At 40.4% G+C, this 16228-nt stretch overlaps 2 protein-coding genes across 2 annotated transcripts; one reads left to right on the top strand and one right to left on the bottom strand.

Annotated features, from left to right (window-relative positions):
- Positions 1 to 6884: 6884 nt before the first annotated feature.
- On the top strand, positions 6885 to 11718 carry fkbp2 (FKBP prolyl isomerase 2). Its single transcript, XM_029701115.1, has 6 exons — positions 6885 to 7008; positions 9985 to 10142; positions 10315 to 10427; positions 10639 to 10685; positions 10895 to 10930; positions 11055 to 11718. Exons 2-6 carry the CDS (start codon positions 9987 to 9989, stop codon positions 11114 to 11116), a joined length of 414 nt encoding a protein of 137 aa, XP_029556975.1. The 5' UTR covers positions 6885 to 7008; positions 9985 to 9986; the 3' UTR covers positions 11117 to 11718.
- A 245-nt stretch (positions 11719 to 11963) lies between these two features.
- Positions 11964 to 16113, bottom strand: LOC115154665 (protein phosphatase 1 regulatory subunit 14B-like). The gene is made up of 4 exons (XM_029701116.1): positions 15536 to 16113; positions 14065 to 14148; positions 13827 to 13859; positions 11964 to 13604 (listed from the first exon to the last, which is right to left on the bottom strand). Exons 1-4 carry the CDS (start codon positions 15728 to 15730, stop codon positions 13518 to 13520), a joined length of 399 nt encoding a protein of 132 aa, XP_029556976.1. The 5' UTR covers positions 15731 to 16113; the 3' UTR covers positions 11964 to 13517.
- Between the last annotated feature and the right edge of the window lie 115 nt (positions 16114 to 16228).

Raw genomic sequence — 16228 nt, forward strand, 5'->3', positions numbered from 1 at the left:
AATCCAATGTTTCTTAGACTCTTATAACGCCTGAATGTGAAACATAAGACTTAAGTCTACTAATACAACAATTTATCCTGGTAACTTACGAGCGACATGGGTACTGTGCATAAAATATTTTCTAAGGCAAATAGGAGCCTATATATAGGAAAAACAAATATTAGTGAGCTTTATCTGTAGATGTACAGGTAACTGACAAAATAAAGGAGACACTAACATAGTGTCTTAATAGGATGTTGGGCCACCATGAGCCAGAACAGCTTTAATGCGCCTCTTTTGGAAGAATGCGACACCATTCTTCCATGGGGAAAATTCCATCATTTGGTGTTTTGTTGATGGTGGTGGAAAACGCTGTCTCAGGCGCTTCTGCAGAATCTCCCATAAGTGTTCAATTGGGTTGAGATCTGGTGACCTGAGACGGCTATAGCATATGGTTTACATCGTTTTCATGCTCATCAAACCATGACCTGCACAGCATTTTTATACATGACCTTAAGCATGATGGGATGTTAATTGCTTAATTAACTCAAGAACCGCACCTCTGTGGAAGCACCTGCTTTTAATATACTTTGTATCCATCAGTTACTCAAGCGTTTTCATTATTTTGGCAGTTACCTGTATTTGGAAGCATTAACGTTGCTACCGTTTATATGGAATAGCAATGTCATTTGTATTCGAGTCTCTTTCTGGGGATGTGGATTTATGTGGCATTTGTTATCTCATCCTTCCATGGCATTTTTGTCTGTTTTGATAACATCAGTTTTAAGATATGCGAATACTAATTCCGTGTAACCATGTTCTTTTCAATGTGACAACTTTGAAAGAAATTGAAAGGGCATACATAACACAGTTGCCTCGCTCTTTGTTATTTTAATGTTTTGATAATCGAGCTTGTGTGTAATGGTGCATCTGAAACCTACAGTGAGGCTCAGTTCAAGTAACTCTATTCTTCTAAAGAAGAGTGGCGTGAAATAATCAACATGGCAGACAAATAATCACCTATGTAAACGATTTAATACTTGTTTTAATACAATTTGTGAGTCGACAGGTATAATTCATTTACAGATTCAATTATAGGGGTGAAAAGATAGTTGATAATGCCCCCACTAATGGAAACGTGCAGGAACAGCCCAAATGTTTAATTTTAACAAGGCAAGTCCGTTAAGAACACATTCTTATTTACAATGACAGCCTAGGAACAGTGGGTTAACTGCCTTGTTCAGAGGCAGAATGACAGATTTTTACCTTGTCAGCTCAGGGATTCGATCTAGCAACTTTTCAGGGTTACTGGCCCAACGCTCTAACCACTAGGCTACCTGCCACCTCAGATGGAGCACATCGATTGATTGCTAATAGAGTAATCCCTTAATGGATCCAAATTGGTGGAAATGAGGACAACTCGTGTGTTTGTCCGTTCCTTAGCATGCCGCAATGTTCCTAATGTTGACATTGAGTCAATAGTTACACCCGGTTCCACTTAATCTTTTTTAAAGCCTGAAATCCACGCGTTTACACACTCTCACAGTTTCAAAACTGAGTAGCGTACTATTATTATATGATATTACTGCAGTGATGGACGATGGGCCTGAGAGCTGCCATATGCTCCTTTGGAGAAGTGGTTGTGTCGTTTGCAGGCGTTGATTGATGGCTCTGTCTGCACCAGGGTACCTGTGGGTGATGAACATGACCATGTGATGGTTTGATGTGGAGGGACTGAGGGAGCTGAGGCGATGTAGGAGGCTGAATGACTAGACAGAAGAGACACGGAGTCCTTACTGCTCACTTAGATGTAGATTGGTTGCAAAGTGCATGATAAATGGCTGTGTTTAAAATGTTATATTTTTGAAGAGGGAGTTAACCCCAGAGATAATTATACCTCATCATGAGAGTTGGTGCTTCTTCGATATTAGAAATATGCCTTTGTTGCAGTCTGTCATAGATGTTTGATTCAGTGCCCCCCCCCCCCCCCCCACCACCTTCCTCCCATTCAGTCCTAATGTATCTGACATCTCATCTTTCAGTCTGCTTCTTCTCCCCCTGGCTCCTCTCTGTTAGCTTGGCTCACTCTGCCGTCCTCCCACAAGTAAATAGTGCAGCAGCCACTTTTGCAGAACATTTCAGCGACAGAATTCGTTTATACGGCTCAGGCTCTCTGTCCTAGTAACAAAGCTACTATGATATAGGTGGTCCTCTCTCCTCTGTTTTGTTTGGTCATTACCTCCTTAGTTTGTGCTGATTAGTAGCGTGTGAGCTTGCTGTGACAAGGGGGTTAACCGTGGGCTAGTGTACACTACCAGTGTGACAGGACTGGTAGTGTCACACTGGGAAGGACACAGTGAAGGGTTGTCTTCCCACAGAATGAGTTCAAGTACTTAACTGGTATCAGTATTTTTCTTTTTTTTATAAATCAATTCATTAGCCTTATACCACCTCAAAGTGTTTAGTCTGTTGTTGTTAATGAAATGAAGCCCAGGTTTCATTAGAGAAGTAAAATGGTACCTTGGTGCTGAGATTTGTCCAGAAGTGGGAGTGTTAGAAGTGTTTATCAAAACAAAGTTTATTAGTCGTGTACACAAATTAGCAGATGTTATAGAAGGGGCAGCGAAATGCATGTTTTTCTAGCTCCAACAGTGCTGTAAATGTCTAACAATACAATACTAATACACACATTTTCCCCCAAAAAATATACACATATATATATATATATATATATATATATATATATATATATATATATATATATATATATATATATATATATATATATATATATATATATATATATATATATATACGTATAAGTCAAACATTTGGACACACCTACTCATTCAAGGGTTTTTATTTTTACTATTTTCTACATTGTAGAAAAGCTATGAAATAACACACGTAATCATGTAGTAACCAAAAAAGTGTTAAACAAATCAATATATTTTAGATTCTTCAAAATAGCCACTACTTTTCCTTCACTTTGCGGTCCAACATGCAACAATTTCAATGATTTTACTAAGTTACAGTTCATATAAGGAAATTAGTCAAATTCAATGTATTAATTAGGCCCTAATCTATGGATTTCACATGACTGGGCAGGGCTTGGCTCCCAAGTGGGTGGGCCTATTCCCTCCCAGGCCCACGACTTGGGAGCTAGGCCCACCCACTGGGGAGCCAGGTCCAGCCAATCAGAATGATTCCTCAGTTTCATCAGCTGTCTGGGTGGCTGGTGTCAGACCATCCCGCAGGTGAAAAAGATGGATGTGGAGGGCTTGGGCTGGTGTGGTTACACGTGGTCTGCGGTTGTGAGGCCGGTTGGACATACTGCCAAATTCTCTAAATGTTAGAGAAATGAACATTAAATTCTCTGGTAATAGCTCTGGATCACATTCCTGCAGTCAGCATGCCAATTGCACGCTCCCTCAAAACTTGAGACATCTATGGTATTGTGTTGTGACAACTGCTCATTTTACAGTGGGCTTGTATTGTCCCCAGCATAAGGTGCACCTGTGTAATGATTATGCTGTTTAATCAGCTTCTTGATATGCCACACCTGTCAGGTGGATGGATTATCTTGGCAAAGGAGAAATGCTCACTAACAGGCATGTAAAAAAATTTGTTCACAAGATTTGAGAAAAATGTGATTTTGTGGATGGAACATTTATTTCAGTTGATGAAACATGGGACCAACACTTCACATGTTGCGTTTGTATTTTTGTTCACTATAAATACGTGGTGTGTATAGACAGTATGTACAATATACAAGTAGGACAAATATATGTACAGCAGTAGTTATATAGGATGAGCTATGTTGAGAATACAGTATGTACATATAAAGTGAGAAATCAATTTGCATAATATCCGAGATCAAATTACATTTCAACAGAATGATGTTGCAGGAATGCTAATTGTACCTGTTTCTAACTACATCAACTATTTCAGAACAATAAACATGATGTAAAAAAAATGTAAGTGACCAGTGTTCAATGTACATAGGGTAGCAGTCTTTAAAGTGCAGGGTAGAGTACCGGATGGAAGCCGGCTTGTGACGGTGACTATGGTGCAAGGCAGAGTACCAGGCAGAGGCCGGCTAGTGATGACTGTTTAACAGTCTGATGACCTGGAGATAGAAGCTGTTTTTCAGTCTCTCGGTCCAAGCTTTGATGCACTTTCACCATCTCTGCCTGCTAAATGGTAGCAGGGTGAACAGGCCTTGGCTCGGGGGACTGAGGTCCTCGATCTTCTTGGGCTTCCTGTGACACCGACATGCTGTAGACGTCCTGTGCTCATGGAATGGCATGCTTTGAGCTATTTACATGTGAGAAATTAATGCCATATGCTGCATTTGCCTTTGGCCTATTGTTTACCTTTTTGTTGGTGACACTTTGATATCTTGATAATATGCAGCTGTTTAAAGGGTACTCCACAGATTAAACAATAACAAACGGGTGCCCTGCCTCTGTTTTGGTAAAAAGCTGAGGGATGGGCCTGGAGAAATGTAACCACTCTCAGATTAATAGACAGAGCTATGGATGCAAGGACCGACCATCCACGATATCAAAAGTATTGTTTTGACCATGTTATGAGGCTATACAGTGTTTGTTTATATTTATAATGTTTACAAACATTGGAGAAAAACAAGCTTATATTTTGGGTTCTCATAGATTGTGACAGTTGGACTAAGCTCATGAGGTATTTATAAATTATATTCTTCAAGAATCAATGGATACATATATATATATATACAACCGTTGAAAAGTTTGGGGTCACTTATAAATGTCCTTGTTTTTTAAAGAAAAGCAAAAATATTTTGTCCATTAAAATAACATCAAATTGATCAGAAATACAGTGTAGACATTGTTAATGTTGTAAATGACTATTGTAGCTGGAAACGGCAGATTTCTTTAATGGAATATCTACATAGGCGTACAGAGGTACATTATCAGCAACCATCACTCCTGTGTTCCAGTGGCATGTTGTGTTGGCTAATCCAAGTTTATAATTTTAAAAGGCTAATTGATCATTAGAAAACCCTTTTGCAATTATGTTAGCACAGCTGAAAACTGTTGTGCTGATTAAAGAAGCAATAAAACTGGCCTTCTTTAGACTAGTTGAGTATCTGGAGCAGAAACAAAGTACTTTCTTCTGAAACTCGTCAGTTTATTCTTGTGTTGAGAAATTAAGGCTATTCCATGCAAGAAATTGCCAATGTAACCGTGTAGGTTTCGTCCCTCTCTTCGCCCCAACCCGGGCTCGAACCAGGGACCCTTGCACACATCAACAACTGACACCCACCGAAGCATCGTTACCCATCGCACCACAAGAGCCACGGCCCTTGCGACGCAAGGGGAAACCCTACTTCAAGTCTCAGAGCGAGTGACGTCACTGATTGAAATGCTATTAGCGCGCACCACCACTAACTAACTAGCCATTTCACATCGGTTACACCAAGAAACTGAAGATCTCGTACAACGTTGTGTACTACTCCCTTCACAGAACAGCGCAAACTGGCTCTAACCAGAATAGAAAGAGGAGTGGGAGGCCCCGGTGCACAACTGAGCAAGAGGACAAGTACATTAGAGTGTCTAGTTTGAGAAACAGATGCCTCACAAGTCCTCAACTGGCAGCTTCATTAAATAGTCGCCACAAAACACCAGTCTCAACATCAATAGTGAAGAGGCGACTCCGGGATGCTAAGTCAAGGGGTCTGAATACTTTACAAGTGCACTGTAATCCGTGGTCTGTGGGATACTTGCAGCTGTCATATTGACCTGTTTTGATGGGATTTGTCTTGCCACTGTGCCGTACAATTCTCTGTGACAGCATTAAACATAGTTCAATAAGTCTGGGTTTACAACAGAGGTAAGTCTGTTTCCTGGATATTACCCCTTTCATCCCTCTGATTTAAAAATTAAGACATTACTTAATGGATTCCCACGGGGGAAGCCTGAAGACAAGTCTATTAAATGCTCATCTCTCATGTCAGTTCTCTGCTCTCATGCAAAAAAGGAGGCCACATACACAACAATATGAATAATGCTAATAGCCCAACAGTCAAACATGGATTTTCTGATTATATCTTAGGCTTGAGGAGGACTGTATTTGTTTTGGTGGTGGAGAGGGCTCATTTTATTTAAAGTATCGGTGAGGCTATCCACAAACTGTCTTTTCTTAATGAAAGCAATCTGCTGCACATTAAGAATGGCAGTGTGGACATGCATATACAGTATATCAAATATGTTTAATCAGTCAGTTCTTTTTCAGTGTTCATTTAGGAAGCCTAATGTTTTTATTTACTAATAAGTAATCATAGACATAAGAAATCATTGAGAAGCGAGAGGGGGAGACCAATGCAAAGACAGTACATTGGTAACAAGAGGAGGAATGGAGTCAGAATGTAGAAAGAGAGAATGAGGCAGGCTGTATATCTTTGGTATGCATGGCAACGACAACCTTTTATAATGGTTTCTTCACCTCTCTGTCCCTTTCATCTCTCGCTCTCTTCAGTCTCTCGTTCTCTCACGCACATCTGAGTCATACGAACCCTAATGGAAAACCTTATTGGAAACGAATACAGTAATTACAGTGTAACTGAGGGCTCGTCTCTAAGGGGAAAAGTGTGCAGGAGGACTTTCAATCAATATGCTGCTTTAGATCATAAACATTCCTGCATAGCTACATAGCCTGTGTTTGTGTTTGCGTGTGCGTGTGTGAGAGAAGTGTGTGTGTGAAATGATAATTACAAAGTTTGGGTTCCTGTTTTTATTAATACACTGTAGATACAATATACGTAGCAGTCTGCTTTCCATTCCAACTTTAACGCCACTTTGGCACCACCTGGGGGAACGTTCAAAATCGACTATTTTCTCTGCCAGCAGGCTCTATGAGAACGAACCAATAGCAGGAGAGAAAATCAATGCTTAGACATATCGCGACATTCCATTCAATGGTTCCATTTCCTCTTCCGAAAATTTTGAAGCACATCGACTATCTTCTGTGTGTAATTCAGTTAAAACGCTGGTAAGCTTCTTGGAGACATTACTGATACGTAACTAGCTTTTTGATCTGAAATTGGTTACGAATATTTATGAGCGAAACGCATGGCTAAATACATGTATTAGGGTAGTTAAAGCAATTGCCACAACCGATAACGTTAGCTTGCTAACTTATATGTTAACTAAGCTAATTCATCTATACGCTCGGCACAATTGTGGGCCATCGTTAGCTGTATTAAACATGTTTGTGTTTTGATAATGACAAGTAACACAACTTGCCCAACTTGTTGGAGCTATAGGCCTATCAAAAAGCTTCCATTTTATTATTGCTATAAGCATGTGCCCATTGATGATGAAGTGTAACAATCCTATGGTACTTTTAAGACAACAGGGGTATAGAGAGAAAAAAACTGTCAAATCATGACGCGATCTTCTCGTAAAGTTGGAGGTCTAGAAACACCTGCCAGATCTTACAACGGCTGGATATGTATGTATTAACGAACCACATATTATAGAAATCTGTCAGTCCATGACACTGTCGATTGGGTGTTAGGCACCCATTGGTCTACGCATACAACGTCTGAGCAGGGAACGTGACTATGGAACGCCGTTTGGGTCTTTGCGTGTCAAAAAAATATACATGTCAAATCACACTGTGTCGTGTCAAACCACATTACGTGTCGTGTCAAATCACACTGTGTCGTGTCAAATCACACTATGTGACGTGTTAGCACCAGAATATGACTGCATGTCACATAATAATTTAACCTGTTCATACATTTTTTACATAGTTATTACACCATCACTCGTATTTCATATGTCACAACGATTCATCGATGCGTAAGCTACGATGCTGGTGAAGTTGTCTCGCGCATCTACAATGCTGGTCATTACAAAAAAGCTAGCTAGCTCATGGATGCAAACAATGTTCTTCCCCCAAAACATAGAAAAACGACCTTAATCTGTATGCGTAGCTATAGTTAACTAGCTAACTATATAGCTAGGTGTCATGCTCGAAAATAACTCAAATTTATAAGACAGTTCTTATTTGTTTAATGGTGGTCGGACCCATCTAAAATAGCCACAAGTTTTAGCTTGGTACCTTAGCCACACTAGTGGACTTTGCGGGTAGCCTTCAAAATAAAAGTAAAAGGACATTGACAGTGATGCAAATGAATACAAATAGTAGAATTAGGCCATAATTGAATAGATCATGCTAAACGAGGTTGGAATGTTATATAAAATCAACAAAAGACAATTTGTTAATTTGACAAAAATATGCTGAAATCACACTGGATATATTATACTTTAGAATTGCATTGGGGGCATACTTATTTCACTGTCCATCCTTACCTATGGATTGTGGATCAATGACATAGGGTATCAGTCTACTCTGTGACACCCAGAGAACATTAGCATTGCAGCTCTTATTGTGGGACTCTGAAACAACCGTGAATTGAGCCACATTTATTGTCAACCTATGTGTATTGAACACTATTCCTGAGGAAAAACAATACTGCATGGATGTTTTGGAGTCTGATAACTCTGAGGAGGACGTTGGGAAAAAAATATCTTGGCTATTGAGTAGACTGATACCCCATTTTATTGATCCCCAATACTTAGGTAAAGCTGTACAGTGCAATATGAATGTCAACACACACAATAGGCTGACTGGGGAGGTGATTTCACACAGTCACGTGATAAGAGCTACAAAGCTTAGATTTGCGTAAACTCTTCACAGTTGTGTTCTCTGGGTGTCACCAAGTAGACTGATACCCCATTTCATTGCTTCACATTCCAACCTTGTTTAACATTATCTAGTCTAAATATGGCATGATTCCACCAATTGTAACCTTCTGCATCACTTTCAAAGAGGTACTTTTATTTTGAAGGCAAACCGCAAATTCCACTCTTGTGCCTAATCCATATTGCGGCTAGCTTCACAATACATAAACCGGTCCTGTAGAGCCTCACTAGCCAGATGAACCGAGCTGGCTGCTTATAACGTTAGCTTTGGGCGACAGGGTTAAGTAGCTTGCTAGCTATTTATTTTCATGAACTGAAGTTCAGTTTCAATAGGCGAACAACAAGTGGCTACCTAGTTAATACTTACAAGGATTCCTAAATCATTGCTAAGAATAATGAAAATTACTGCAGGTTTTACTGGTCATTGTTTTCATGCTGGTTGTATTGGTGCTAGCTAGGTACCAAGCTAAAACTAGCTACCCCAGAAGTTGCGGTCGAACAAATAAAGCTTTATTACCAACGCGGTATTGTAAACACATTGTTCGTGGCCGGTGTTTGCAGACGTTTTTGTACGGCTTTGACTATGCTACTAATAATAGTGGTAGCGCTTGGCTTACACGTGCAAATTCAGACCACACGTTATATAATAGAACAGTGTTTGATGTGTCAAATTAAAAGCTTATTTAACGCATCAAATAGTGTTATTTGACGTGCATATTTTTTGACAAGCAAAGACCCACACGGCGTTCCATAAGTGACCCACATGTTACGCCTCGCTCAAAATAACTAGGAAATTGGAAATCTCCGACTTCCGTGCAACTGGTAACTCGAGAAAAACGAGCTCTGACTGGGAAAAAATCGTTTTGAACTCGGAATTCCATGACGGAAACTCTGGCATCTTTATAGAGCTCTGACTTTCTGACCAGAAGATCACTGGCTCATGATTTGACCTAGTTTTATTCTTTTCTCCAAGTTCCCAGTCTTGAAAGCACCATTATAGCAGTCTGGTGTCCGAAGTCACACTCTGACGTGGCACGCAACCATTGGTTGATGCAGGGAAGATCTGAGCAGGGGAACGCTAGCCTCGTATGAACCATCCTGATATCGCAAGCTTACATTTTGTTTCGCTACACGGATACAGCGAAACAGAATGGAAGCTCACGAGATCAGGATGGTCTGAACAAGGCTAGGGGAACGCGACCTATGAGATGTGTGCATACTTTGTCGTTCATTAAGTCTTTCACGTGTTCCCCAGATATGAGGCTGTGTCTGCTGTTTGTGGTCACTCTGCTGTCCTTGACCCCGGCAGTTCGTAGTGGAGACAAAAAGAAGCTCCAAATTGGCATCAAGAAAAGAGTAGACAACTGCCCCATCAAGTCCCGTAAAGGGGATGTGCTGAACATGCACTACACTGTGAGTAATAAGGAGGATGCTTCACCTTTTGGACATTGAATGGAAAGCAATATATCTATTTCCATCTAATGCTCATTCAATGAATGTCATCCCAATATAATGGATATCCAGAAATTGACACATTTGAACAAATGACAGTGTGTTTAGTCAATAACTGTGTGTTTGTCTGCAGGGAAAGCTGGAGGATGGAACAGAGTTTGACAGCAGCATTCCCAGGAACCAGCCCTTCACCTTTACTCTGGGAACCGGACAAGTCATCAAAGGCTGGGACCAGGGCCTGCTCGGGTTGGTGCCTGTTTTTATTTAAACGTTTTCTTTGCCCCTATGGACTTGTGTGCTCATGCATGTGACTGGATGACTTGTGAAGGTATTACATTTGCAGACGGTGTAAAAACTATAGAATGATGTGATTTTGGATATAAGGTGTAAAAACAAATTGACCTTTGACTCTTGCATGTGAAGTTCTTAATCCACCAATCCCACTTTCTGTCATTAGAATGTGTGAGGGAGAGAAGAGGAAACTGGTCATCCCCTCGGAGCTTGGTGAGGTTGCACACTGATACTTCACACTGTTCCAATGGTCACTTATATCTTTCCTATGTTCTACTGATGACTACATCTAGCATGCATTATCCACATAGATTATGTAAACCCAATCAGTTATCATGCAAGATAAAAAAGTCCAATAAGCCTTGGGGTCCATTTTGCCAGCCTCTGTTCTGGCCTCTCCATTTATATTACTTCTTTTGTAGGATATGGAGACAGAGGAGCGCCTCCTAAGATCCCAGGTATTTCAGATATTTCTCTACATCTCCCACTGGCTTTCTCTACAAGTCAGTCTCTGAGGTAACCATGTCTTTATTGTGAAGCGCTTTCTACTCTGTGTTCGTAACTACCCCGTCTCTCCAACAGGTGGTGCCACTCTCATTTTTGAAGTTGAGCTGCTCAGCATCGAGAGGAGGTCTGATTTATAGTGAACATTAACTTCAAGCAAAATAAGCGGCCTGTTAGTGCTGGTTTTAAGTCAGTGTGCTCTACCATAACTCCTAGACTAACGCACAGGTTGACCGTTTCTCTTTACCATTAGTCATTGTACTGAGGACTGTATAGTGCTATAAGCCATTGAAGACCCTGCATAATATACATACTATTGAACTATAACTAAGATCATATGTAACTGTGGTACTCCCTGGTGAATTTGAACTCCCAATGCCTTAAAAACGTCATCATTTTTAGTTCAGCATTCAAAGTTGCCCCTTACCTCATTCCTGTGTTACGTTTTCCTGAACGTTATGCCATGACCGGCTCTTGCTCTTTGACTTAAATGTATCATTCTCATTTTGGAGTAATTTACCAGCCTGATAAGAGTAACTTACAGGGTACGTATCATGCTGAGACAACAGACAACACACTTACTATATGGTAGCACAAGATAAGCAATGGGGCACTATTCAGTAGGGTTTTGGGCTCTATTGAAAGGATTATTTGTAACAGATTTCCAATTTCACTACATTGGTATACAAGACTTGACCAATGGTCTTGTTTCAGTAAAAGATTAAAGATTTGGATTTTTAAAGTGTGACTTTTTTTCCCCGGAAGATATTTAGCTACAGTACTTTTACATTTAGCAGACTCTCTTATCCAGAGCGACTTACAGGAGCAATCAGGGTTAAGTGCCTTTTACGTTGACAGATTTTTCACTTAGTCGGCTCACGGATTCGAAACAACAACCTTTCGGTTACTGGCCCAACGCTCTTAACCGCTCGGCTACCTGCCGCCCCCCTCTTACAGTAATATCTGAAGTGCACGCAAAAGTCTGAGTAGGTAAAACATTGAATTTTAATAAAAATGTAACAAATTGGCCAACAGCACCAGTAAGTATTGCTACATTACATGACTACAGTCTTGCAATCACATCTTGAACACACACACCACAGATAATACAGTCCCTACCTCCAGCAGATATACTCAATGGTTTGATTCAGTCTTCAAGGTGGTACACTGAATATGGTAGTTAAAAGTCTGCCCAAAATAACATCACAATGGGTCCCAAAAGAATAAGGAATGATGTTTGTCAGGTATACAGATGGTTATGATAGGTCAATCAACCTTGTATACCATATGACTATCATGGAACCTTCTCGTATACAATGGAAACCAGAATGTTGTACATGGCTTCGCTCCAGGGCCAACTGTCATACATCTCGAAAGACATCGCTTCAGCCACAATAGTCAATACAATCATCACTTTTGTCTTCTAAGGCCTTTCCAATCCCTTTTGCAGTGGTTAATGATATAGGTATATTTGGTTTGAGAAACAAATTTAAAAGCTATGCAAAGCAAAGGCCTTTCTACACTCTCAGATCAGGTCTGAGAGAAACAGACCCCCCCCCCCCCAGTCTCAGGCACCAGGCTGGTGGATATGGAGGTGGAAACAGTTGAACCATATGTTATGGTAGAACTCAAAAGCATTTACTGTTGTGATAGTGCATGTAATGAATTTCAATGGAGCCTAACCATTATTTTCCAATGTTTTCCTGTGTTTTATAGAGTCAGTCATGCACTACTCTCTAAATGAAATAACAGTATTTGCGCCATGAAAACCCGTAGGCTACTGATGTCATTACAGGAACTAATGTGTGGCATGCTGGTGTTTGTATTTGAGTACTGTCCACACTTGCTCATGTCAAACGTATAACACAAAGTATAATGATCACTCCAATTAGTCCAGTGTAAAATGTTAAAAAGCCCTTCATGCTACCTCTCAAAAAAATGATTTGACAGATGAGTGCTCGGCTTGACATCATTACACAGACTTAACTACCGTATCCCACACAAACCATTCTCGGTAACACTTTGCTTGATCTATAAATCTCATAGTTAAAATGGCATCGTAAAAATGACATGGCTCTCGCTAATATCAACCAGTGACAGTTCACTATTTCAAGCTGTCATTATACATACAGTAATGTAAGTTGACCAATCAACAAGTTAGATTTGTTAGACTGTGTAATGTTGCCTCTTGTTATGATTCACTATAAGCTATCATTAGGTTTGTGTACTTGTCATGCTCTGCTTCTGACTTGTATAGCTCAAGTTAAACGTTAGCATGTTCTTCCTCCGTGTCAACAAATCAGTTTATCAATGCTATACTTTATTATTATGTTGTAACACTCATCACTTACTACTGTTTATGTATAACATGATTATATATCGACAAGAAGTTGTTTAAACAAAGAAAGAGACAGAAAGTGATTGGTCGATCCTCTTCCCTCTATCAATCCTGCCGACTCCGAGGGATTCTAGGTGCTGAGGGATTCTAGCTGGGTGTCCCTGTGTAGAACTGAGTTGTAATAGGTTGGAGTCATTCTGAGGCTAAGGGGGAGATTTTTCATTCTTTTTGGGCGGAGTGCTGAGTTTCTGCAGACCTTTAACCTTCTCTAGGAGAGCCGTGACAAAGGCCTGCAGTAAATGAACAATGGAACATTTTGTGAGACGCTGAACAATTGTTATTATGCATGTTACTGTATTACAATGTTTTTCTGGAAACTTGGTCAAAACAACATATGGGAAGTTGGTTTCAGACAGTTATTGCTTTGTTTCAGTGGATCAGTTGACCCAATGCTGGGCTTAAATAAAAGCTTAACAGTAGCAGAGAATAATCTGATAGAATTTCGAACTTACATCTGTAGGTTTGTAACAGTCAACCAGCAAAACCTGCAAAACAATAGGAAGTGAAAGAGGAAATGAACCTCATTCAAGGCCAGATCCTAACTTCAGATCCACATGGGTAACTTCTGCGTAAATCATGTAACGATATCAATGGGAGAATTGCGATCAGCCTGAAGTTAGGATTCAATCCCTCAATACAAAAGGACAATAAGAGATGTGTAGTCAACAATGATTAAGGTTTAATGGTCACCTTGACCCTGGAGGCCCGGTCTCCATCAGTGGGCATATCCAACAGCTCATCCACGTCAATCTCCAACTCTGGAATCTCCTCCTCCTGCGAGAGGCAAAGGAAGAGAGTGATGGTGATAGACAGAAAAGCAGAGAAAATTGAGAAAACAACAGAGAGGGAGGGGACAGGAGGAAAAAACAGTGGTGAATAGATCAGACAGGCTTAGGATCAAACTAAATATTTCTGCACCACAGTCTCTCCCCCTGAACATCCTCCACAGGTCCCCAATGTCCCTGGCTTCCCCCCTCTGCTTAACACAACAGGATGGGCTGAACCCCCCTATGTGGTATGCACTGATAACAATGCAGTGACTTCCTGACCACTGCCTTGCTGTCTACTCAATTGAACATGACAGTAGGAGAAGCCATCACTATAGAAATACAATCTGGTTTCCAGTTCATTGTATTGATGTTTAACTAACTATAGTCTACAGCCCAGGAGCCTATTCACGAGGTCATACTCTGGCACAAGCCTGAGGCCCAGAGTCTGTTGCCTAAATCAAAGGCTGATAAATTACAATATCTCCCACCATATGCCACCCTCTGCTCCTGCCAGGGTCATGATTAGTCCAATTAGCTCTTTACTTGCCCAGATGGTCTCTTTGAGGACCATTTGACATAGGTAATGGTCAATTTCATTACAAGAGCAATAATGTGTCATGTGCAGGTGCTCCATGTTACTACTCAGTCTATAATGTTGACCACTTTGTTCCCACTAACTTATCTGATGCATAGGTGCTACTGCGACCCTTTTATGTGAATAGTTCACATGTTAACCATGTCAAGACACCTATATCTCTCCAGTGGTCTGAAGGGTGTTGCCAAAAAAAACTGTTGTTTACAGGAGTCTTTAAATGAAACTGGTTACGTCATACTGGCTGAGGTTGAATACATCACAAACATGTCATGCAGGATGTGCCTCCTGCATTTCCATGGAGCAGCAGAGGGAGTGGGGTGGGATATCTATCCATAGTCATGTATATTTCCTTTGTTAGAGACAACCAGCCATTACCATTATGTAACATTAAAGTGGTCATATATCATAATCCTACAGAGCAGGGCTGTACTGTAGTTGCTTTGCAGGTGCGGTGGCCATAGTGCTCTGTGCCAAGGCCTACTTATCAATGAATGATGCACACCTTTTATTGGAACAGCACATTCTGTCCATCACTAATTGGGCAGATACCGAATTTCTTCAATTGTTTAGTACAGTATTTCAATGATGTGGCCACACCCTACATGTCTGTAATTCCTACTCATATTTGTTATATTACTGAATTATTGTATTGCCCTAGGTTTTAATATTACTGCAATTCTATAGCATACATAAACTCCAATCAAAGTAGAGATCATTGAATATTGTACAAAAAAAAAATCTGTCATGGGGAATAGTCTGTGGTACACAATGAATCATAGAATGTGTCATTGCTTACCTCACAGTCATATAAATCCGTTAACTGCTCAATTATCCACTCCTCCAAATTGAGTCGCTTCCTCAGCTCTTTTCTATCGTATTTCACGGTTACCCGCCCTTGCTTCTGGACGACTTCTGTGTCCTCGGTACCGGGAGGCGTTTGGAAATAAACCCGCGCTTGAGCGGTTGAGTCCTGGCTTGTTAATGTTGCCATAGTCCTCCTATGTCCGTCTAGATAAGACTGGTTCGATTTTAGATGGGGTTAGTTAGTCTTTCTTATCAGCAGTTTAAATACCGGGTGACGCTATTGTTCTCTCTGACCGAATTTGCATTGTATTTCACCAATTACTGAACTACTCATTAAAATAACGTAAGCTAGAATATTCACGCAAATGCTTCACACTAATTTGCAATTATCGATGACAAAAGATTACAGGCTGGTGAAAAATAAGTAAGCATTTTGAGGATACAGAGCATTCTCCCTCGTTCAGATGTACAGTCCTATACCCGTGTAGGCAAGGTAGTTGCACCGTCCAAATCCGGTATTAGGCCTTGTCACTTGGTACATTCTAACACGCCGTTACATACCAAGTTAAATACTTTGTGCATTTCATTGTACAATGTATCCTACAAAATTCGTATAGATAAAACACATGTTAATAACTGTTATATAATTCATTGTTGCAGACTCCCATACCCCATATTTCTATTT

This window comes from Salmo trutta, chromosome 19, assembly GCF_901001165.1.
Source record: "Salmo trutta chromosome 19, fSalTru1.1, whole genome shotgun sequence".
NCBI lineage: Eukaryota > Metazoa > Chordata > Actinopteri > Salmoniformes > Salmonidae > Salmo > Salmo trutta.